This window comes from Felis catus, chromosome E2 (assembly GCF_018350175.1).
Source record: "Felis catus isolate Fca126 chromosome E2, F.catus_Fca126_mat1.0, whole genome shotgun sequence".
NCBI lineage: Eukaryota > Metazoa > Chordata > Mammalia > Carnivora > Felidae > Felis > Felis catus.
In genome coordinates this window covers 13,020,626-13,037,241 of record NC_058382.1, presented here as the reverse complement: position 1 = coordinate 13,037,241, position 16,616 = coordinate 13,020,626, and the positions used below count along the sequence as shown (strand labels likewise).

Here is a 16,616-nt window from a genome sequence, read left to right as displayed (position 1 = left end):
AACACAAGCCCCGAGTGAGCCCCGCTTCTCTCTCTCCCTCCTCTCTGCCCCTTGCTCACTTGTGCCCCCCACCAAAAAAAGAAACTTTGCCTAACTCAAAACCCAGCATCCAACAAGGGCTTGATTAGTCCACCGTTTTAATTTGTATTTATTTTTCAGAGAGAGAGAAAGAGCAGGGGAGGGGCAGAGAGAGAGGGAGACATAGAATCCAAAGCAGGCTCCGGGCTCTGAGCTGTCAGCACAGAGCTCAACGCAGGGCTCGGACCCACAAATCAAGAGATCATGACCCGAGCTAAAGTCAGAAGCTTAACCGAATGAGCCACCCAGACGTCCCATGCCACCCTTTTTAAGACAGTAGTTCAACTGAGGACCATCAAGTTTCAGCAGAGTGACGGTGAACAATGAGTCTTGTTTTCATTAGAAGCTCTGAAAAAGAACAACTGAGGAAGGGTGATCATCCCACAGTCACAGAGCCATTCTTCTCTGCTGAATCTTGGAGTCAACCAGCACTCTCAGGGTCTGCCCCCACCCCACCCCCTTCCTGTCCCTTTTGATTTAACCTTATCTTTATCTGGTTTGGCAAGGATAAATGCTCCAATTGTTCTAAGCACTTATTCGATACGACTTTCAGGATGTTGCAGCTCTTCTTGAGGAGGCAGTTTGAGAATGAACCTTTACGTGGGGATTAAAGGGGATCTAGCGTGCTGGGCTAAGATGGCTTGAGTCCTTTCTGCAGGGTATGAGGTCACTCAAAGATGGTGCCCACGAGCAACACGCTCTGAAACAACTACTTAACACATAATTGCTCTTCATTAGGAGCTGTCCGGTTGTCAAACAGGCTGAACTTTTATTTATTTTTCCTTTTTAATGTTTATTTTTGAGAGAGCGTGAGCAGAGGAGGAAAAGAGAGAGAGGGAGACACAGAAGCCGAAGCAGGCTCTAGGCTCTGAGCCGTCAGCACACAGCCTGACGTGGGGCTCGAACCCAGGAGCCACGAGATCATGACCTGAGCCGAACCCGGACGCTCAACGGACTGAGCCACCCAGGGGTCCCTGAACTTTTTTCAATAAAATGAGGCTTATGTAGTAAAATCTCTATTACTGGTTACGAGATTTGGCTTCTAGCTCTGGTCTACCACCTATGTGGTCTTGGTAAGTCTTCCCTCTCTCAATCTCTCATTTTCACCTGAACATAAGACAAAACCAGTGTAGGTCTCTGAGCCCAGTGCCCAGAGGCGACGGGGCTGTTGAGGGGGTGTTCAGAGTAACAGGGTCTGAGTGGACAGCTCTCAGGCCTCCCTCTTCCTGGTTTCCATACAAACGGTTTCCCTTCACCTCTCATTTATTAGGGTCCCAAATAAGAATTTTCTCCAACACAAAGACTGGAATGACTTTGGCGGGGCTTATTTTTCTTGGGCTGCGGCTCAAGCAAAGCAACTGGACATTCCCACCAGTCACCATCATCCTTCTCGACCGCCCTCTCCTAAGTAAATGGCATTAGAGTGTGGAGAAAAGAAGGGTGATAAAACCAGATGAAACTAGGCTTAAATTCAAGCTCTATCCTATGTGGGTTGGATGACCTTGGGTAAATCACCTCACTGCTTCTGACTTCAGACTCCTTCCCTGCAAAATGTTCCCCTCACAAGAGGAGTATAATTATGATAAACATGTAAGTACTAGAACTAGACGTTCAAATTTAAACTAGACGTTCAAATACCAGCCAGTCACTCCAACCACCCCTCTCCCCACGTCTACTAGTTAAGACAGAATCCCATTCTAGGTAGGTGTCAAGGCAGCTCCCCTTATGAGGCTGTCCACCCCCAGAATCGGAGTTCTCCAACTCCACAGCTGGGTCTGGTCCCAGGAGCCACCTTCTTCTGCCCTAGAGATCATACCTTTTGGACCTGCGTCTGCCCTCAGGGATCCAGTGAGACAACCAGATGGCTTTGAGGGAGATGGCTCACATCAGGCCAAGAATGGGGGTGCAGAAGGGCAAAAAGAAATCTGAAGACTTTTCCCAATGTTCCTGCCACCAACTGAAACAGCTTTAGGCTTTTCTATGGGGCTGTGGGGACCTCTAGTGGCAAGACAGCTACGCTTCTTCCCCTGGAGCACCAGGCTGATATCCCGCTCCCTGAGCCACACCCTTGGACTCCACGTCCTCTTTCTACTCAGCAAATGTCCACTGAGCTCCTACCACTTGCCAGGCCCTGTTCCAGGTGCTGAGAACACAGCCATAAAAGCTCAGACCCAAGAACCTGGGCTCATGGCTCCCAAATCCCACCCCACACAGCTGGGCCAGACAGAAACACATAAACGTCCAACTCAGTCTTTATTGACTGTTCCATCTTGGGACCACCAGTGCTAAAAGGTGGAAGGTGGGGGGGGGGGGCACCTTTACGCACATCAAGGACCCCAGAGCAACCCCTCACAAGAGAGAATAAATCCAGTTACAGAACTTACACGGCTGTTGGGAGAGATGGAGAGAGGGGCACGGTATCTACAGATTTGAGGGGATGCTGGAGGAGGTTCTTCAGCAACGGGACATGGCGGTGCTGAAGGGGGAGAAGGGACGGGGTCAGCCGCTGATCTGGACCCCCTCGGCCTCAGCCAGAGGGTAGATCTCGATGGCCTCCACCAGGGGCAGTGCCTCTGCCGCAGTCTCCATGACGGCCAGCCCCACGGCAGCCTCCGCCTCTGCCAGCTGCTGGCGCACGGCGGCCTGATGCTGCTGCTGGTGGGTCTTGCGGTGTTTCCACAGGTTGGAGAAGGAGCGGTAGCTCTTGCCACAGTCTGGGCACGAGTAGGGCCGCTCACCCGTGTGAATGCGGCGATGCTCTGCCAAGCGCATGGAGATGGCGAAGGCCTTGCCACACACCTCGCAGGCAAAGGGCCGCTCGCCTGTGTGCAGGCGCCGGTGGTCCTTCAGGTGGGTGCTCTGGCGGAAGGCCTTGCCGCAGTCCGGACACGGGTACGGCCGCTCGCCCGTGTGGATGCGCCGGTGTACCTGCAACGACGTCTCTGTACTGAACAGCTTCTTACACTCGCTGCACTCCAGGCCCCGGCGTCGGGCCGGGGCCGCGGGGGCCGCGGGGGCCACACTCCCCAAGGCGGTCGGGGCGGCCACAGGCGTGCGAGCGGCCCGAGGGGCCCGAGGGGCAGGGGGCTCCTTAGCCAGGACCTCTCCGGGCCCGGCAGCCGCGTGCGCCGCCTCGTGCGCCTGCAACCGGGCAGCCGAGCCCACTTTCTTGCCGCAGGTGCCGCACTCGAAGCGCCGCGGGGCCTGTGCGGCAGCAGCCGCGCAGCGGTGCTCGCGGAGCCGCAGCGAGGAAGGGAAGGCGGCCCCGCAGGATGGGCAGCGGTGGGGCTGGCGCCCAGCGTGGGCCACGAGCTGGTGCACCTCCAGCAGCCGGCGCAGCAAGAAGGAGCGGGGGCACTCGCAACACTTGTAGGGGTACTCGCCCGTGTGGTGGTAGCGGTGCATGAGCAGGCGGTAGGGGCGGTGGAAACGCACCCCGCACTCCTGGCAGCGGTAGGGGAAGTGCTGGGCGTGCACCAGGCGATGCTGCCTCAGGGTGGAGCTCTGCGTGAAAGCCTTGCCACAGTCCCCGCACCGGTAGGGCCGCTCCCCCGTGTGCGTGAGCCGGTGGCGTGCCAGGTTGGCAGGCGAGTTGAAGGGCTTGGAGCAGTCCGGGCAGGGGAAGGGCCGCTCGCCCGTGTGCGTGCGCAGGTGGTTACGCACGTGAGACTTCTTCTTGAACATCTTGCCGCAGATGCCACACTTGTGTCGCCGCTCCAGCCGGTGCACGAAACGCTGGTGCCGGGTCAGCTGCAACGCCTTGCCAAATTCGCGGCTGCACAGGAGGCAGCGGTAGGTGCCTGGGGCGGCGGGCCCTCCTGGGCTCTCTTCGGTCACAGGGGGCTCCGGGGCGTCTGCGTCTCCAGTCTCTGCTGCGGCTGGCTCAGGGAAACCAATGACAGGCTCCTCTGGCGGGACCGGTGTTGTGGGCAGAGGGACACCCCCCGCCCCGTGCGTACGCCGATGATACAGGAACTTGGTGAGGTTGACAAACGTCTTTCCACACGGACACGAATGCAGAGGATTCGGGGTGTGGGCTCGCCGGTGGGCCAGGAGGAGGGCCTCGGTGCCAAAGGCCAGGCCGCAGTCCACGCACAGGAAGTGAGACTCGCTGCTGTGGTCTCCAAGGTGCTGGTCCAGACTGGAAGGGCTGGGGAACACACGACTGCACAGAGGGCACTTAAAGACGCCCTCCCGGTGGCTCCGCAGGTGCTGCTGTAGCTGGTGAGGGGAGAGAAAGAGCTGGTCACAGGCGGAGCAAAAGAGCTCCTGGGCGGCCGTCCCGCCCGGCTCTCCGCTGTTGTTCCTGCGGGCCTTGCGCCCCCGGCGATCGCGCCCAACGGCTTCACCGTTGCGCAGCTCGTAACTGTGGTCAGAGGACGGCAGGGGATCAGGCTGAGACGCGGGCACCTCTGCAGGGGACGGAGTCAGGGTGTCCTGCTGCAAGGCAGGCTCCTCGGCCTCCGGGGCAGGAGCAGGGAAGTGGGTGGCCTGGTGTTCCAGGAAGTCGGCCGGAAGCTGGAAGAGCTGGGAGCACTCGGAGCATTTGTAGAGGAGCAGCTCCACCTCAGTCACCACCTCAGCGGTGGTGGCAGCAGCAGAAGGGACGGCGGCCCCCTCCCCACCCTCTTCTGCCTTGCGGTATGAGTGCTCCACAGCCACGCGGGCCTGGCCCACAGGGGGCCCCAGGACAACCGGGGACCCCAGGACAACCGGGGCCGGAGGCTTGGTGGGAGTGCCCCGGAGGTGCGTCTGCCGGTGGTTCAGCCAGAGCTCCTGGCTGGCGAAGAGAGCCTTGCAATCCACACACTCGTAGTGGATGGTACTAGAGCTCAGGGCAGGTGCCTTGGGTGGTGGCTCGGCTGGCACTGCCTCCTGGGGAGCCATCATCTTCAGGTGCAGCTCCTGGTGCTCCAGGAGCTGGCTGGGCGACATCAGCAGCTGCCCGCACTCTAGGCACTGGTACTGGCTCTCCTGCACCAGGGTCTGATAGAGGCCCGTGCCGGAAGCTGCCTCTGCGGCTACAGTGACTCCAGGGTCAGCCACGCCCACCAGCTCAAAGTGCTGCTGAGGCACATGGGAGTTCTGGTGCATGAGCACCTCCTCCAGGGATCCATACAGCTGGTTGCACTCAGAGCAGACATAGCGGTGCTCAATGTACAGAACCGTCTCCTCCGACTCCTCAGTCATGGTGGCAGTGAGGCCTTGGGCTGTGAAAAGAGGGAGGTGGAGACGAAGCACAGCTAAACTAGCGTTTCTTCAGTCCTTCCCAGGGACGATTCCTTCCCTTCATCACCCACCGAAACCTTAGATGTACCTTACCCTCGGACTTGTTTCCGTTTTCCACTCCCACCCCCCCACCTAACAATCCTTCCTCTCCTGCACACACAAGACCAAGCGCAACACCTCCCAGCGGTCCCTTCCCAGAATCTACCCTTCTCACCTCTGAACCAACACGCATCAAACTCCACCCACCAGATCCTTAGAACCTGTCCAACCCCTCACCTCCCGTGCCTCACAGCTGGCCCACAGCCACGCCCATCACACAGGAGCCTGTGTCTTCTCCACTCAAACCTCCTTCCACTGACTTCCTCTTCTTACCAACTCGCTACCCCATTCCCGCTCCCAGGTGCCCGGGAGCGTCCTCACAGGCCCTGACCGCTGCCACTTCTCCCAGCCTCACTCCCCCTTTGTTCCCTCCCCCAGGTTCCGGACTTCTATTTACACCCAGAGGACTGCCACAGGGGCCCGCCACTTTCAGGGCCTTCACAGGGTACAGTCCCTCTCCTTTACCCCCAACATCTAGTATACACAGTCTCTCCCTCTGGTGCCCAGACTCCTCAAACTCTCCCTTCCCTCAATCAACTTGTCTCATGTTGGCCTAACCCATCACATTTTACACTTTTTCCCCCTTCACCACTCCCCATGATACCCAGATCCCCGACTTCAAATTTCTCTCTCTATACCAAAGCCCTCTCCTACAACCCAACCCCCTATCCAGAGTACCCAGCCCCATTTCAAAAACACCTAACCCTTTCTTCACACCTGGATTCTACTCACCACCCTAATTCAAGACACTCTTCACCGTAATTACCTCTTCTTTACGCTGAGACCTCACCTACAATCCTTATGTCCTCTCCGGTACCCAGATGCCCTCTTCACATTGACCTAAATGCCTCATCTTCATACACAACCACCCCAACCACTATGGGGATACCTACACCCCTCTTCATGTCAACTTCAGCTCCTCTTCTTTACAAAATGACCCACCCAAACCCATCTCAGGGATGCCCAGATACCACCTTCACATCAACTTAAACCCTTCCTTACAAACCCACGCCAGGGACACCCAGACCCCCTTTCGCCTTATTAACCTAGTATTTTCTTACTTGCAAAAAAGACCCCACCCTCCCTCCCTAACCCACCTAGGGACACCCAGATCCCCTCTTCATATCAACCTAAGCCCCTCTTCTTTGCAAAAAGGCCAAACCCCACCCTAACCCACTCCGGCGATAATCCGACCCCCTCTTCATTAACAACTTAGTTTCTCTGCTTTGCAGAAAGATCCCAGCAGAAAGATCTTTGCAGAAAGATCACCCAATCCAGGAATATCCAGACTACCCCTCACAGAGCCTTAAAACTTTCACGCATACTTTTCCTACTACCCAAAACCCCTTTAGAAATACTCAGACCCTATCTTATTATTATGACGAATCCCCCCAGCCCCCAACCCAGAGGATAGCCAAACCCCTCTTCCTTACACCCAGAACCCTCTCACCAGCTTATTACCCTGGGGATACCCAGACCCCCAACTTCTTGTCAACCTAACATCTCATTCTCATTCCAGAGATACCAAGACCCTCCCCCATTCAGCACATCGATACCCAATTCCTACTCTTCATCTGACCGAATTCCCTACTTTTCAAAACATTACCTCTACCCAACCTATCCTGGGGACACCCACCCTTTTTACAGAACATAACCCTATGCACAGAGACTCCTCTCAGCCCATTCCAGTGGTATCCACCCCCCTTTGGTTTAACTCCTTTTCACGTTAACGTAACCCCATTCTCCACACTCGGACCTCGCCCTCAACTCTAAATCTCCCCTCCAAGGATGTCCATTTGCTACCATCTTTTCACACCAAATCCCTGTCACTGGTCTGATTCCTTACAAGCATAACTAGGTTTTCTCTTTATGTTAACTTCATTACCTCTTTCCTCACGCCCTACCCCCCTCCCCGGACACCCAGGCCGCCTCTAACCTTCCACCCCACCCCCCTCCGGTCCTAGACGGCCCACGGCCAGACCGTGGCCCCGATGAGCCTTGGAGCCTCTCCTAGAGGCAGCCCAAACGCCTCCCTTCCCACCCAGGCCCCTCCCAGCCCCTCGCCCGAGCCTCGCCCCTCCTCACTGGGACCGTCACTCGACTCTAGCCCCCTTCACCACCCCCGCCCCCGGCCCGGCCCCCGCCCCGCCGCCCGCGCGCCCGGCCGGCCGTTGGTGCCGCTCCGCCCTCCCCGCCCGGCGCGCGTCCCCTCCGGCCCTCAGTGCGCAGGCGGGGTGGCACGGGGAGGCCAGGAGGGGGGGAGGGGGAGCCAGGCCGGCTTTCCGCGCGCCCGCCCGCACTCACCCGCCTCCGCCGTCTCGCACGCCCCGGGCCCAGGCCCGGGCCGCAGCTCCCCTCGCGCGGCCACCCTAGCGCTGCGCCCTCTCTAGCTCCCGCCGTAGCCTCTCGTCTGCTCCGCAGCCTCGCTCTCGCCCCCAATCGCCCTCAGCAACGCCCCGCCTACCTTCCTTCTCGGCCGCTCCGCGAACGGCCGAACGCGCCCAATCAGCGCCTGACTGGCTCCTGCCGTTCGACCAATCGACGCTCACGTCTCTGAGCCTTGGGCCAATAGTATGGATCGTCGGGATCCTTCGCAGTGCCCAACCAATCCTCTGGCGATGTTCCTTCACCGGCCAGCCCCGGGGTTGATAGTGCCCGCCCCCTTAAGCTCCCTGGAGGATGCGCCTCCTCCAGGTCCTCGTCGACTCCGCCTGACGCCTGAAGAAGGGAGGGCCGCGCGGTGACGTCAGGCGGCGGAGCGAGACTGCGGGCGCCATCTTGGGGGCGCCGGGCCGGAGTCGGGTCGGGGTCGAGTAGGGAAGTCGGAAAAATTGAGGCACACGACACCCAGAGGGTGGGGGCGGGGGAACTGTGGCACTGGAACCGCGGCGGAGCGAACGGAGAAAGTGAAGCATCATCAGACAGCGCGAAATGGGGAGGGGAAACTGCAGCAGCGAGCACATGGAGGGAGTAAAAAGGGAAACTGAGGCTCCAGACTCGCTTCATTAAAAAGAGGAACGGAAGCAACAAGAAGGAAGGGGAGAGAAGCCGGCGGACTCTTGAGGAAGGGGGGGGAAGGGAAATGTCAAAGGAGAAGCGAGGAGCGAGGGAATCTGAGGGAACAAGGAAAACCTGAAGGAGAGGGGAGGAAATGGGGAAAAACGAAAAGCAAAGACAGTTTCATTTAAGAAACGGGGAGTGTGGGCGGGGTGGGGGGAGAAAACCTGGAGGACGACTAGGATGAAAACCTGCAGAAAGTGACCCTGTAGGAGACGGACTCTGCTTCCTTCCAAGGTGCCTTCCTTCTGCGCTGACCCAGGGGTTCTGGCCATCACTACTCTCCCCCTTTGGCCCTCAGGGCGTTGGCCTCGCACTGTTACGTTCCAGAGCTACCCTCTGAACCAACCCAAGGACAGGAGCTTCAAGAGATTCTCTGTACTAACTGCTTCCCCCCCCCCACCCCATTTCTCAGAGGAGTAAACCAAGTCTCGAGGAGTTGGTCATTACCTTCCTGAAGCTAAAAGCTACTGAGGGACTCCCAAGCACGGAGTAGGACCTAGGTGTGACTTCTCAGTCATCACCTTTGTGGTGTCCTTCAGTTGATTTCAAACTGGCTGTCCTAACTTTCCACTAAATTGAAGTCCCTAACACCAAGCCAATATAATTGTACCAAGCTGTCTGGATTGAAATCCTGACCCTGCCATTTCCAGCTGTTGTCTTGGACAAGCTAAATCCCCTGTGCCTCCGTTTCCTCATCTGTGAAATGAAGGCCCTAACCCCTGCCTCATGGTTGTGGGGCACAGAGTAAAAGCTGTGTGGGAATTGTTTTCATTAGGACCTCAAGAAGCCCAGAGAAGTAGCTTGCCTGTCCTTTGGAGGCGACAGAGCCAGGGTTCCAACCCAGGAGTTGACTCCTGGTCTATGCTCTTGGTCCCCCTCCCCCCAGGCTCTGCTGCCTGGCAGGCGGATGTCCTGTCCTGCGGGGCATGTTGAATGGATGAATGCGAGAAGCAGAAGAAAGAAGTTGGTGGGAATGTGTGAGCTCCAAAGCTGGTAATCTGCGTTTGCCATCAGGGTGAAATCCCCTGGGGTGGGAGCCAGAGAACCTGGAAGTTAGACTCAGGCTTTGATAGGCCCCGTGCACCTGGGCAGGTTCTCACTCCTGCCAAAGCCCCCTTTTCTGCCTGAAAATGCAAGGGTCCAGCTTGGCGTGTCAGGCCCCTTTCTGCTCAGACCTTCTGCTTGGACTTTCCAGTTTATCTGGGTTGACTAGGATCTTTCTCTTCTGATGATACATGAGTAGGCTGAGCCCTGGGTCAGTCTTTGTGCAGGTGGTGGCATGGGACTAGATTTCTGGGGTAGGTTTATTTTACAGAGGATAGGCATTCTTTTTGGGGGGGCCCCTGCATAAACAAAGGCCTATAGGCTGGCATGAGTCTGGGCTTTCAGGCTTAGCTGGAGCTGAGGGTGGGTGTTGGGGGACCATGGGTGTTGCCCACGTAGGGTGAGGAAGTGTATGCAAAGTTGGTGGTCCTTCAGGATGCCGTATATGTGTCAGACGTACGTCAGGGATGCTCCATATGGGATGAGGGCTTCCTATGCTCAGCTGGTGTAAGGGTTGCCATGTGCTGTGTGTGTGTGTGTGTGTGTGTGTGAGAGAGAGAGAGAGAAAGGCATATGGTCACGTGTGCTGGGGGGCTGCACGTGAGTGTGTCAGTGTCTCCTCCCCATCACGAGCATTGGGGGTGGTGGTGAGTCACGGGCTCAGCCTTCAGCGCCAACTGTCATGTTCCTTCCCCCCAAATTTCACCCCCCCACCCAGCCGTGCACCACCCACCCCCACTCCGAGATCTGTGTCACTGCTTCTGTCTTCCATCCCCCTGTCCTGCTCAGCTCCCTCTGAGATGCTGCAGTGGGCTCCCTGGAAGGGAGTCTCCCACTTCTGGCTCTGCCCTCCAGTTCCTTGCCCTTTCCCACTGCCTCTCTGCTCAAGTGGTAGCTAGAGAAGGAAGGCCTCTTCGCCCACCCGCTCGTGTCTTGGGTGCATCACCGTCTCTATGCATTATGGGGAATTCCCATACTTGCCGCCCCATCCCTTCATCCTCCATGGGGCTCTTTCTACTTCTGGGGGCTTCTCCCTTGTCTCCAGGAGTTGGCTGCTCCCGCCTTAGGGGACCTCTTGTGTCCACACGTCCTTGTGTTTACGGGTTCCTGGTATCTGTGCCCACCCATCCCCATTTCTGTGACCTTCTCCCACTTTGCTTGGCCCGCCTCCCTGTCTCTATGATATGCATTCTTGTTTCCATTTCTGTGGGCCTCTCCTCCTGTCCGTGGCCTTCTCCTGTCCCCGTGGACCACTCCCTATGTCCAGGGAGTGCTTTCTGTTCTCATGGGCCTCTCTCCGTCTTCCTGGGGGACTCTCTGTCCACCAGCTGCCCTCATCTCTGAGGTCCGTCGCTGTCTCTGGTCTGCTCCCATGCCTCCATAGGCTTTTCTCTTTTTTATCTGGGCTTTTCCCCTGTTCTTGTCCTTGTGGGGTTTGTGGACCTTGGCCCACCTCTGTGAGTTTTGATGGCTGTCTTGCTTTTCCTCTGCATTTTTCTTCATCTCTGTAGCCCTCTCCCCCCCCCAGCTCCATGGCCTTCTCCTCAGGTCTCCCTGCCTCTCATCTCCGTGGGCTCTTGGGCAGGGCGGTGGCATGGTGGTGGAGGGGGTGGCCCAGGGGTGGGCCCTCCATCCAATGCAGCGCCTTCCCCTCATCAGCATTCTCCTCGCAGGCCCCCCAGCCCCGACCAATACGGTCTCCCCCTCCCCCCCCACTCCCTTCCCTCCTCTTTCTCCGCCTGCTGCCCTCCCTTCCTCCTGCCCGCCCTCCTCCCTGCCTCCCTCCCTCCCTCCCTCCCTCCCTCATCTCTCTCCCCCCCGCCCCGCGCTCCAGGACCCAGCGCGGGCGGCGGGCGGGCAGGCAGGCAGGCAGGCGGCGGCCTCGGAGGGGAGAAGGAGAGGTGGCGGCGGCGGCGGCGGCGGAGGTGGTGGTGGTGGTGGTAGTGTTGGCGGCAGTGGCGGTGGCAGCAGTGGCGGTGGCGGCGGTGGCCGGCAGCAGGGAGGCAGGCCCAGCTGGGGACCCAGAGCCGGCGGCTGCGCCTCGCAGGGGACCAGGAGTCCGTGGCCAGGCCCTCCCACTGAGGCCCTGCACCAGGCGCCCCCGGGACACCCCACCCTCCTCTGCCTTCCTCTTCCACCTGCTCCTCTCCATCCTTCCCTCCCTCCTCCTCTCACTCCTCCCCATCTCTCCACCTCGCCGCCTGCCCCCTTCTCGGCTCTCCGGGTCTCCCAACACCCCGTCCTCCCCAGCCCCTCCACCCCTCGGCTTCTCTCCGCCCCTAGCATGCTTTTCCCGTGGGGGCTGAGGGCTTGAGGACTCCAGGCCCTTGCCTCATCCAGGGCAGGGCCAAGGCTCCAGGGGGGAGGGGGGAAGGGGTGGCCCCCTCCCCCCAATCAAGCCCTCCCCTCCCCCACTCCTCCTGATGGCCGGCTTCCTTGTCTCCAGCCAGTCCTCGCCCCCCGTGGCCCCCCCAGGCCGGCCCGGCTAGGGGAGGGGGCGGGGGCCCTTTCCTGGGCCGGCTTCCCCCTCCCCCGGCTTTGCCTGTGCCCCCCTCCCTTCCGTTTTCACCTTCCTCTCCTCCTTTCCTCCCTCCTTCCCCTCCATTTGCTCCTTCTCCCTCTCCTCTCTCCCCTTCTCTCCTCCATTTTCTCCTTTCCCCTTCCTCCCTTCCCTGGCCCGCCCTCTCCTCTTCCACCTGTCCTTCCTCCCCGCTCCGGGGAGCCCCCGTTTTGGATTAGTTGGGGGCCACTGCCGGAGGCGGGGGAGGGGGCCCCGTGGACTGCCCTCTCCCCCCCGCCCCCGGCCACACCACCACCCAGCGCCAGAGCATCTCCCCGTTGTCTTTCTCGGGCCTCGAGGGAGCCCAGCCCTCCGTCCCACCAGGATCCGTGAGTGTCTGCAGGGCGGGGGTTGGGCTCGGGCCAGCCTGGGTCCTGGAAGGCTGGGCTCACGACTGTCTGGTGGGGCCCCCACCTCCCCCTGCCCCCCTCCACGAGCAGGGGCCTGCCCTGTGCCTCCCCCGTCTCCCAACCTCTGTTCACCTCAGCCTCTCTTCACCCTTGTTCTGGGTGCACAGCTCAGCCTTGTCCCCAGCCCCTGGGGTCCTGAGGGGCTGCCTGGCTCTTACTTGCGGGCTCACTCCTTCTCTGGGACTCCTGGCCAGTCTCCGCCCCTGCTTTCTCCAGCCGCGGTCCCACGGCGACCGGTGCCCGGCTCTGTTCTCCCTCTGTTTCCGCCTCTCTTCTTTCCTCATCCTTTCTGCCTGCCATCCCTGTCCCATCCGCTGTCCGTCTCCTGGAAATGTCTTTCCTTTATTTTCCATCTCCATTTCGTGTGTCTCTCAGGCCTCTCTCTGACTCTGTCCAACTTCTCTCTCCTTTGCTGTTAGCCTAACTCTTTCTTGTTGTGTCTCTGTTGATTCTCTCTCTCTCTCTCTCTCTCTCTCTCTCTCTCTCTCTCTCTCTCCCTTTTTCAAAACTCCCCTGCATCTCGTCTGGCTCTTTTGGAAGCACCCACAGGTTTGGCCCTCTATCCACTTCTCTCCATCCACGCTTTGCTCTGCCTGTGCCCCTGCTCCCCTGTCCTCCTCTGCCCCTGCACTTGGAGCCTGTCTTCCTGTTCACTTTTCTGCTTTCCTCCCCCAGATCCACTCTGGGTCCGGCTCCTTTCTCCTCAGCCGCAGCCACTCCGTGGTCTACTTTGTCTTTTCCTTGGTGGTCTCACTCACCCCCCATCCTCTGCTCACTTCTACGTCCTGGCCTGGCCTTTTTGTCCTCATCCCTCCCCATGCCTCGGGGCTTGTGGGCTCTGGGATTGACCACCTCCTCAAGACACCCTGGTGGGTGCATCTCTGTGTGGACTGGCCCCCTTATGTGGGCACTCACCCTGTCCCTGCCTGTGCCCCTCGCTCTTCCTCCCTGCCTCCATTTCCCTCCCTGGCCCTCACTGCCCCTTCTAGTGTGTGTCTGCCCCACTCGCCCCTCCCTCTTCTCTAGATCTGCTGTGTGGCTCCTGCATACATTTTCTCCGGCTCTCTTTCCAACTAGCTCTCTTCCTTTGCAGAGTTTTGCGGATTTTTCCCCTTCCTGCAGTCTTTGCACCTGTTGTGTTCTTGTGTTTTTGCCCTCTCCCTCACCCCACTTGTCTCACCGATTTGCCTTCTCACCTTGGTGATGTCTTGCCTTCCTGTCTGTCTGCCTCCCCTGGCAGGGCCCCTCACTCGGCTCCTTCTGCCTGGTTGGCTGCTATGCTTCCACCTTTATTTGGCTTTGCCTAAGTGTCTGGGCCTGTGGGGCTCAGGCCTGCCTGATTCCCTGCCTCTGCTACCTCGCGCTCTCGGTCTTGTCTCCGTTTCCTTTGGTGTCTCACTTCTAGGCGACCTGTGTGGGTCCTTCTCTCTCATTTAGCCCCAGGTACCTCTTTTTGGTCTGTCTGTCTTTCTATCTGGGCCTTCCTGTATGTCTTTGTCCATGTGCTGTCCCAGACCCTGGCCCTACACTCTGTGTTTCTGCTCCCACCCATGTCTGCCACCTGTGGGACCCTGCCCTCTGGTCCCTGTCTCTCCCTCCGTCTTCCCTGGCCTCTAGTCTCTGTTCCCTGGTTTGTCCCCAGAAGCCCCTGATGTCTCGGGATGACCCCCCTTCAACTCTTGCCTCTCTCCAAGCCCCGCCCTCCACAGTCCTCCCCCGGAGAGTTCTTCCTGGTCCCCCAACTTCCCTTGCTCCTCCACCCTTGAAGTCTTCACTGTAGATCCGGATTACCATCTGCAGCCCCCAGCCTGTCCATGATGCCCTCCCACCCCTCAGCCTGCCTTTCCCAGAGGCCCTGAGAGAGGGAGCTGCTCAAGGTCATGTGGGAGTCAGGGGCAGAGCAGAGACTGTTGGGTCTCCTGCTGCCATGGCCTAGGTTTTCCTGGCCACAAGGATGGTCCAAAATCTTGCACTGTGCCTCCACCCTCCCCTGGCAGGTTTCATTCTGCTGTCTCACTACCTTAAGCCCTCCATCCATGGGGACCAGGTGGGGTGCAACGAGACCCCTAAGCTCACCTCACAGCACTCTGGGCTTCACAGTAATGCTCTCTCCTGGAAGCCCAACGCCCCTTCTCTTGGGGCACGGCTCTCGGCCAGGAGAAGCCGTGCATCCAGCCAAACTCATCCCTGCCTGGGGGTTGCCCCGTAGAAGGCTGGGGTACCTGGAGGACTCTAACTCACTGGGGTTGGAGCCGTTCTGGGAAGCAAAGATGCATTGTCTCCCCCTAATCCTCGGCTCCCCTGAGCAGGGTGGGGGGCTGTAGTCTGGCACCTGCTTTGGCAGACAGCAGACTCCCTGCCTTACTCTTCCCTTCCAGCTCTCTCTGGTGGCATCTCAAGTGGGCTTGTGTCCTCTCTCCGTTCTCTGTATTTCCTGTTCTATTCTGTGTCTCTCTTATGCCTTGATTTCCCTCTCTGCTGCCTGCCCTATGCTCCTCTCCCCACCCTGACCTTCCTCCGTCTCCATGGCTCCCTGCCTTCCTGCCTCATCCTTCCTCCTTGCTCCTAGTCCTGTCCTTCCCTACCCAGAAACTCCTTTGTCCTCTTCATCTCTGTCCCCCCTGTCTTCTTATCTTCTTGTTCCCTTGTATTTTTGTCTGTTTTTTCTCTTTGTCCTTTCCTGGGTGTCTTTGTATTTTCTTTCTCTAAGCCTCTCTTCCTATTTCTGTTTCCCTGTTTCTGTCTTCTCTTTCTTTACTTTTTTTCTTTCTTTTTTTTTTTTTTTTTAGCTCCTTAGCTGCCTCGGGTCCATCCATCTGTCTCCATCTATGTGTCTCCACGTGTGTCTCTGTCTCTCTCCATCATTCCCTCTCTCCTCAAGTTTCCTTAACTCCCGGATACTCTCCCCTCCAGACCCCGGATGTCCAGGCCACTCTCCCCACGGGATTGTGGGAACCAGGGACGTCAGGAAAGTGGCAAGTGAGGCCTGGGATGGGGTTGCCTAGCAACCACCGCATCCTCTCCAGCCAGTTTCTGTTGCCTAGTAACCGCTGCCTGCCCAGAGACAGGGGCGGGACTGGGTGGGGGGTGGCACTTCCTGGTTTCCTACTGGGGTGGGGATGGTCCCTGGAATTTGCTCTTACTTGAGATCCCTCCCATTTTGGTAGCTGTGAATGTCCTCTAGCCATGCCTGTCCCACTCAGTGCCGTGAGCTCCTCTCCGGTAGTGCTCCTCAGAGCCTGAGCTTCCTTCGTATCAATGCCTTTGGTGTTGTCAGCTTCTGACGAGGGCAGGGCCTTTCAGCGCTCACTCACAATGTCCCGGGGTCTCCGATCACCACCCCATCTAGCAGTCCTCCAAAGGGCTCTGAGGCCCCCACCTCAGCAATCTCCCCATGGGTGGGGGGCTCCCTGCAGGTGGCGAGTGGGGGCCGCGGCAGCTGCGTCCCCATGAGGAGGGGAGGAAGATGCCGGCTGAGCTGCTGCTGCTGCTGATTGTTGCCTTCGCCAGCCCCAGCTGCCAGGTGCTCTCATCACTGCGCATGGGTGAGGCCCTACAGCCCCTGCCCCGCCTCTGCAGAGACCCTCCCAAGCCTGCCCATCCCTCAGGACCCGGGAATCTGGGCTTCAGGTCTCAGCTTTCCTCAGCAACAGGGAACAGCAGCCCCCAGCGCCTTCTCCCCCCGCCCGGACCCAGCAGTCCAGATCTCCAGCTGTGTCCAACCTTAGATTCAGGAATCTGGACCCATATCAGCATCCCCACCCCTACCTTAGAGCCCAGGAGTCCAGGACCCCAGCCTCTCCTTTCTCAGGACCCAGGAGTCTGGTCCCCAACCCCCGTGTCCCCTCAGCTGCAATCCTGGACGACCAGACAGTGTGTGGCCGCGGCGAACGTCTGGCCCTGGCTCTGGCCCGGGAGCAGATCAACGGGATCATCGAAGTCCCAGCCAAGGCCCGGGTGGAAGTAGACATCTTTGAGCTTCAGCGGGACAGCCAGTACGAGACCACGGACACCAGTGAGCAGGGCCCCAGGGGGCGTGGGGTGAGGCAGGGCAGGCTGGTAGCCCTCGGTCTGTCCCTCAGCTCCTGGCCTCCTCAGCTTGCTTGCTTTGTCTCTTTCTAGCTCCACCTGCCCCT

At 58.9% G+C, this 16,616-nt stretch overlaps 2 protein-coding genes across 14 annotated transcripts in view; one reads left to right on the top strand and one right to left on the bottom strand.

Moving 5' to 3' along the window:
- Positions 1-2,312: 2,312 nt before the first annotated feature.
- ZNF574 (zinc finger protein 574) lies at positions 2,313-12,896 on the bottom strand. 9 transcript variants are annotated; one of them, XM_023245929.2, is made up of 2 exons: positions 12,639-12,896; positions 2,313-5,288 (listed from the first exon to the last, which is right to left on the bottom strand). In XM_023245929.2, exons 1-2 carry the CDS (start codon positions 12,778-12,780, stop codon positions 2,578-2,580), a joined length of 2,853 nt encoding a protein of 950 aa, XP_023101697.2. In that variant the 5' UTR covers positions 12,781-12,896; the 3' UTR covers positions 2,313-2,577. The 9 variants fall into 9 exon arrangements, with proteins under 9 accessions (XP_023101697.2, XP_023101706.2, XP_023101703.2 ...); XM_023245938.2 differs by lacking the exon at positions 12,639-12,896 and adding an exon at positions 7,871-8,023; XM_023245935.2 differs by lacking the exon at positions 12,639-12,896 and adding an exon at positions 7,711-7,861.
- Positions 8,214-16,616, top strand: part of LOC101083636 (sodium/potassium-transporting ATPase subunit alpha-3) — an 82,393-nt gene continuing 73,990 nt past the window's right edge. For 3 of the 5 annotated variants that reach the window (XM_045047209.1, XM_045047212.1, XM_045047211.1), the window contains exons 1-2: positions 15,897-16,025; positions 16,331-16,495. In XM_045047209.1, coding sequence (XP_044903144.1) covers positions 15,947-16,025; positions 16,331-16,495 — 244 coding nt within the window. In that variant the 5' untranslated portion in view covers positions 15,897-15,946. Of the gene's footprint in view, positions 9,460-12,157; positions 12,400-15,896; positions 16,026-16,330; positions 16,496-16,616 lie in introns of those variants that run through there. The other 2 variants (XM_023245927.2, XM_045047210.1) reach the window with 2 other exon arrangements.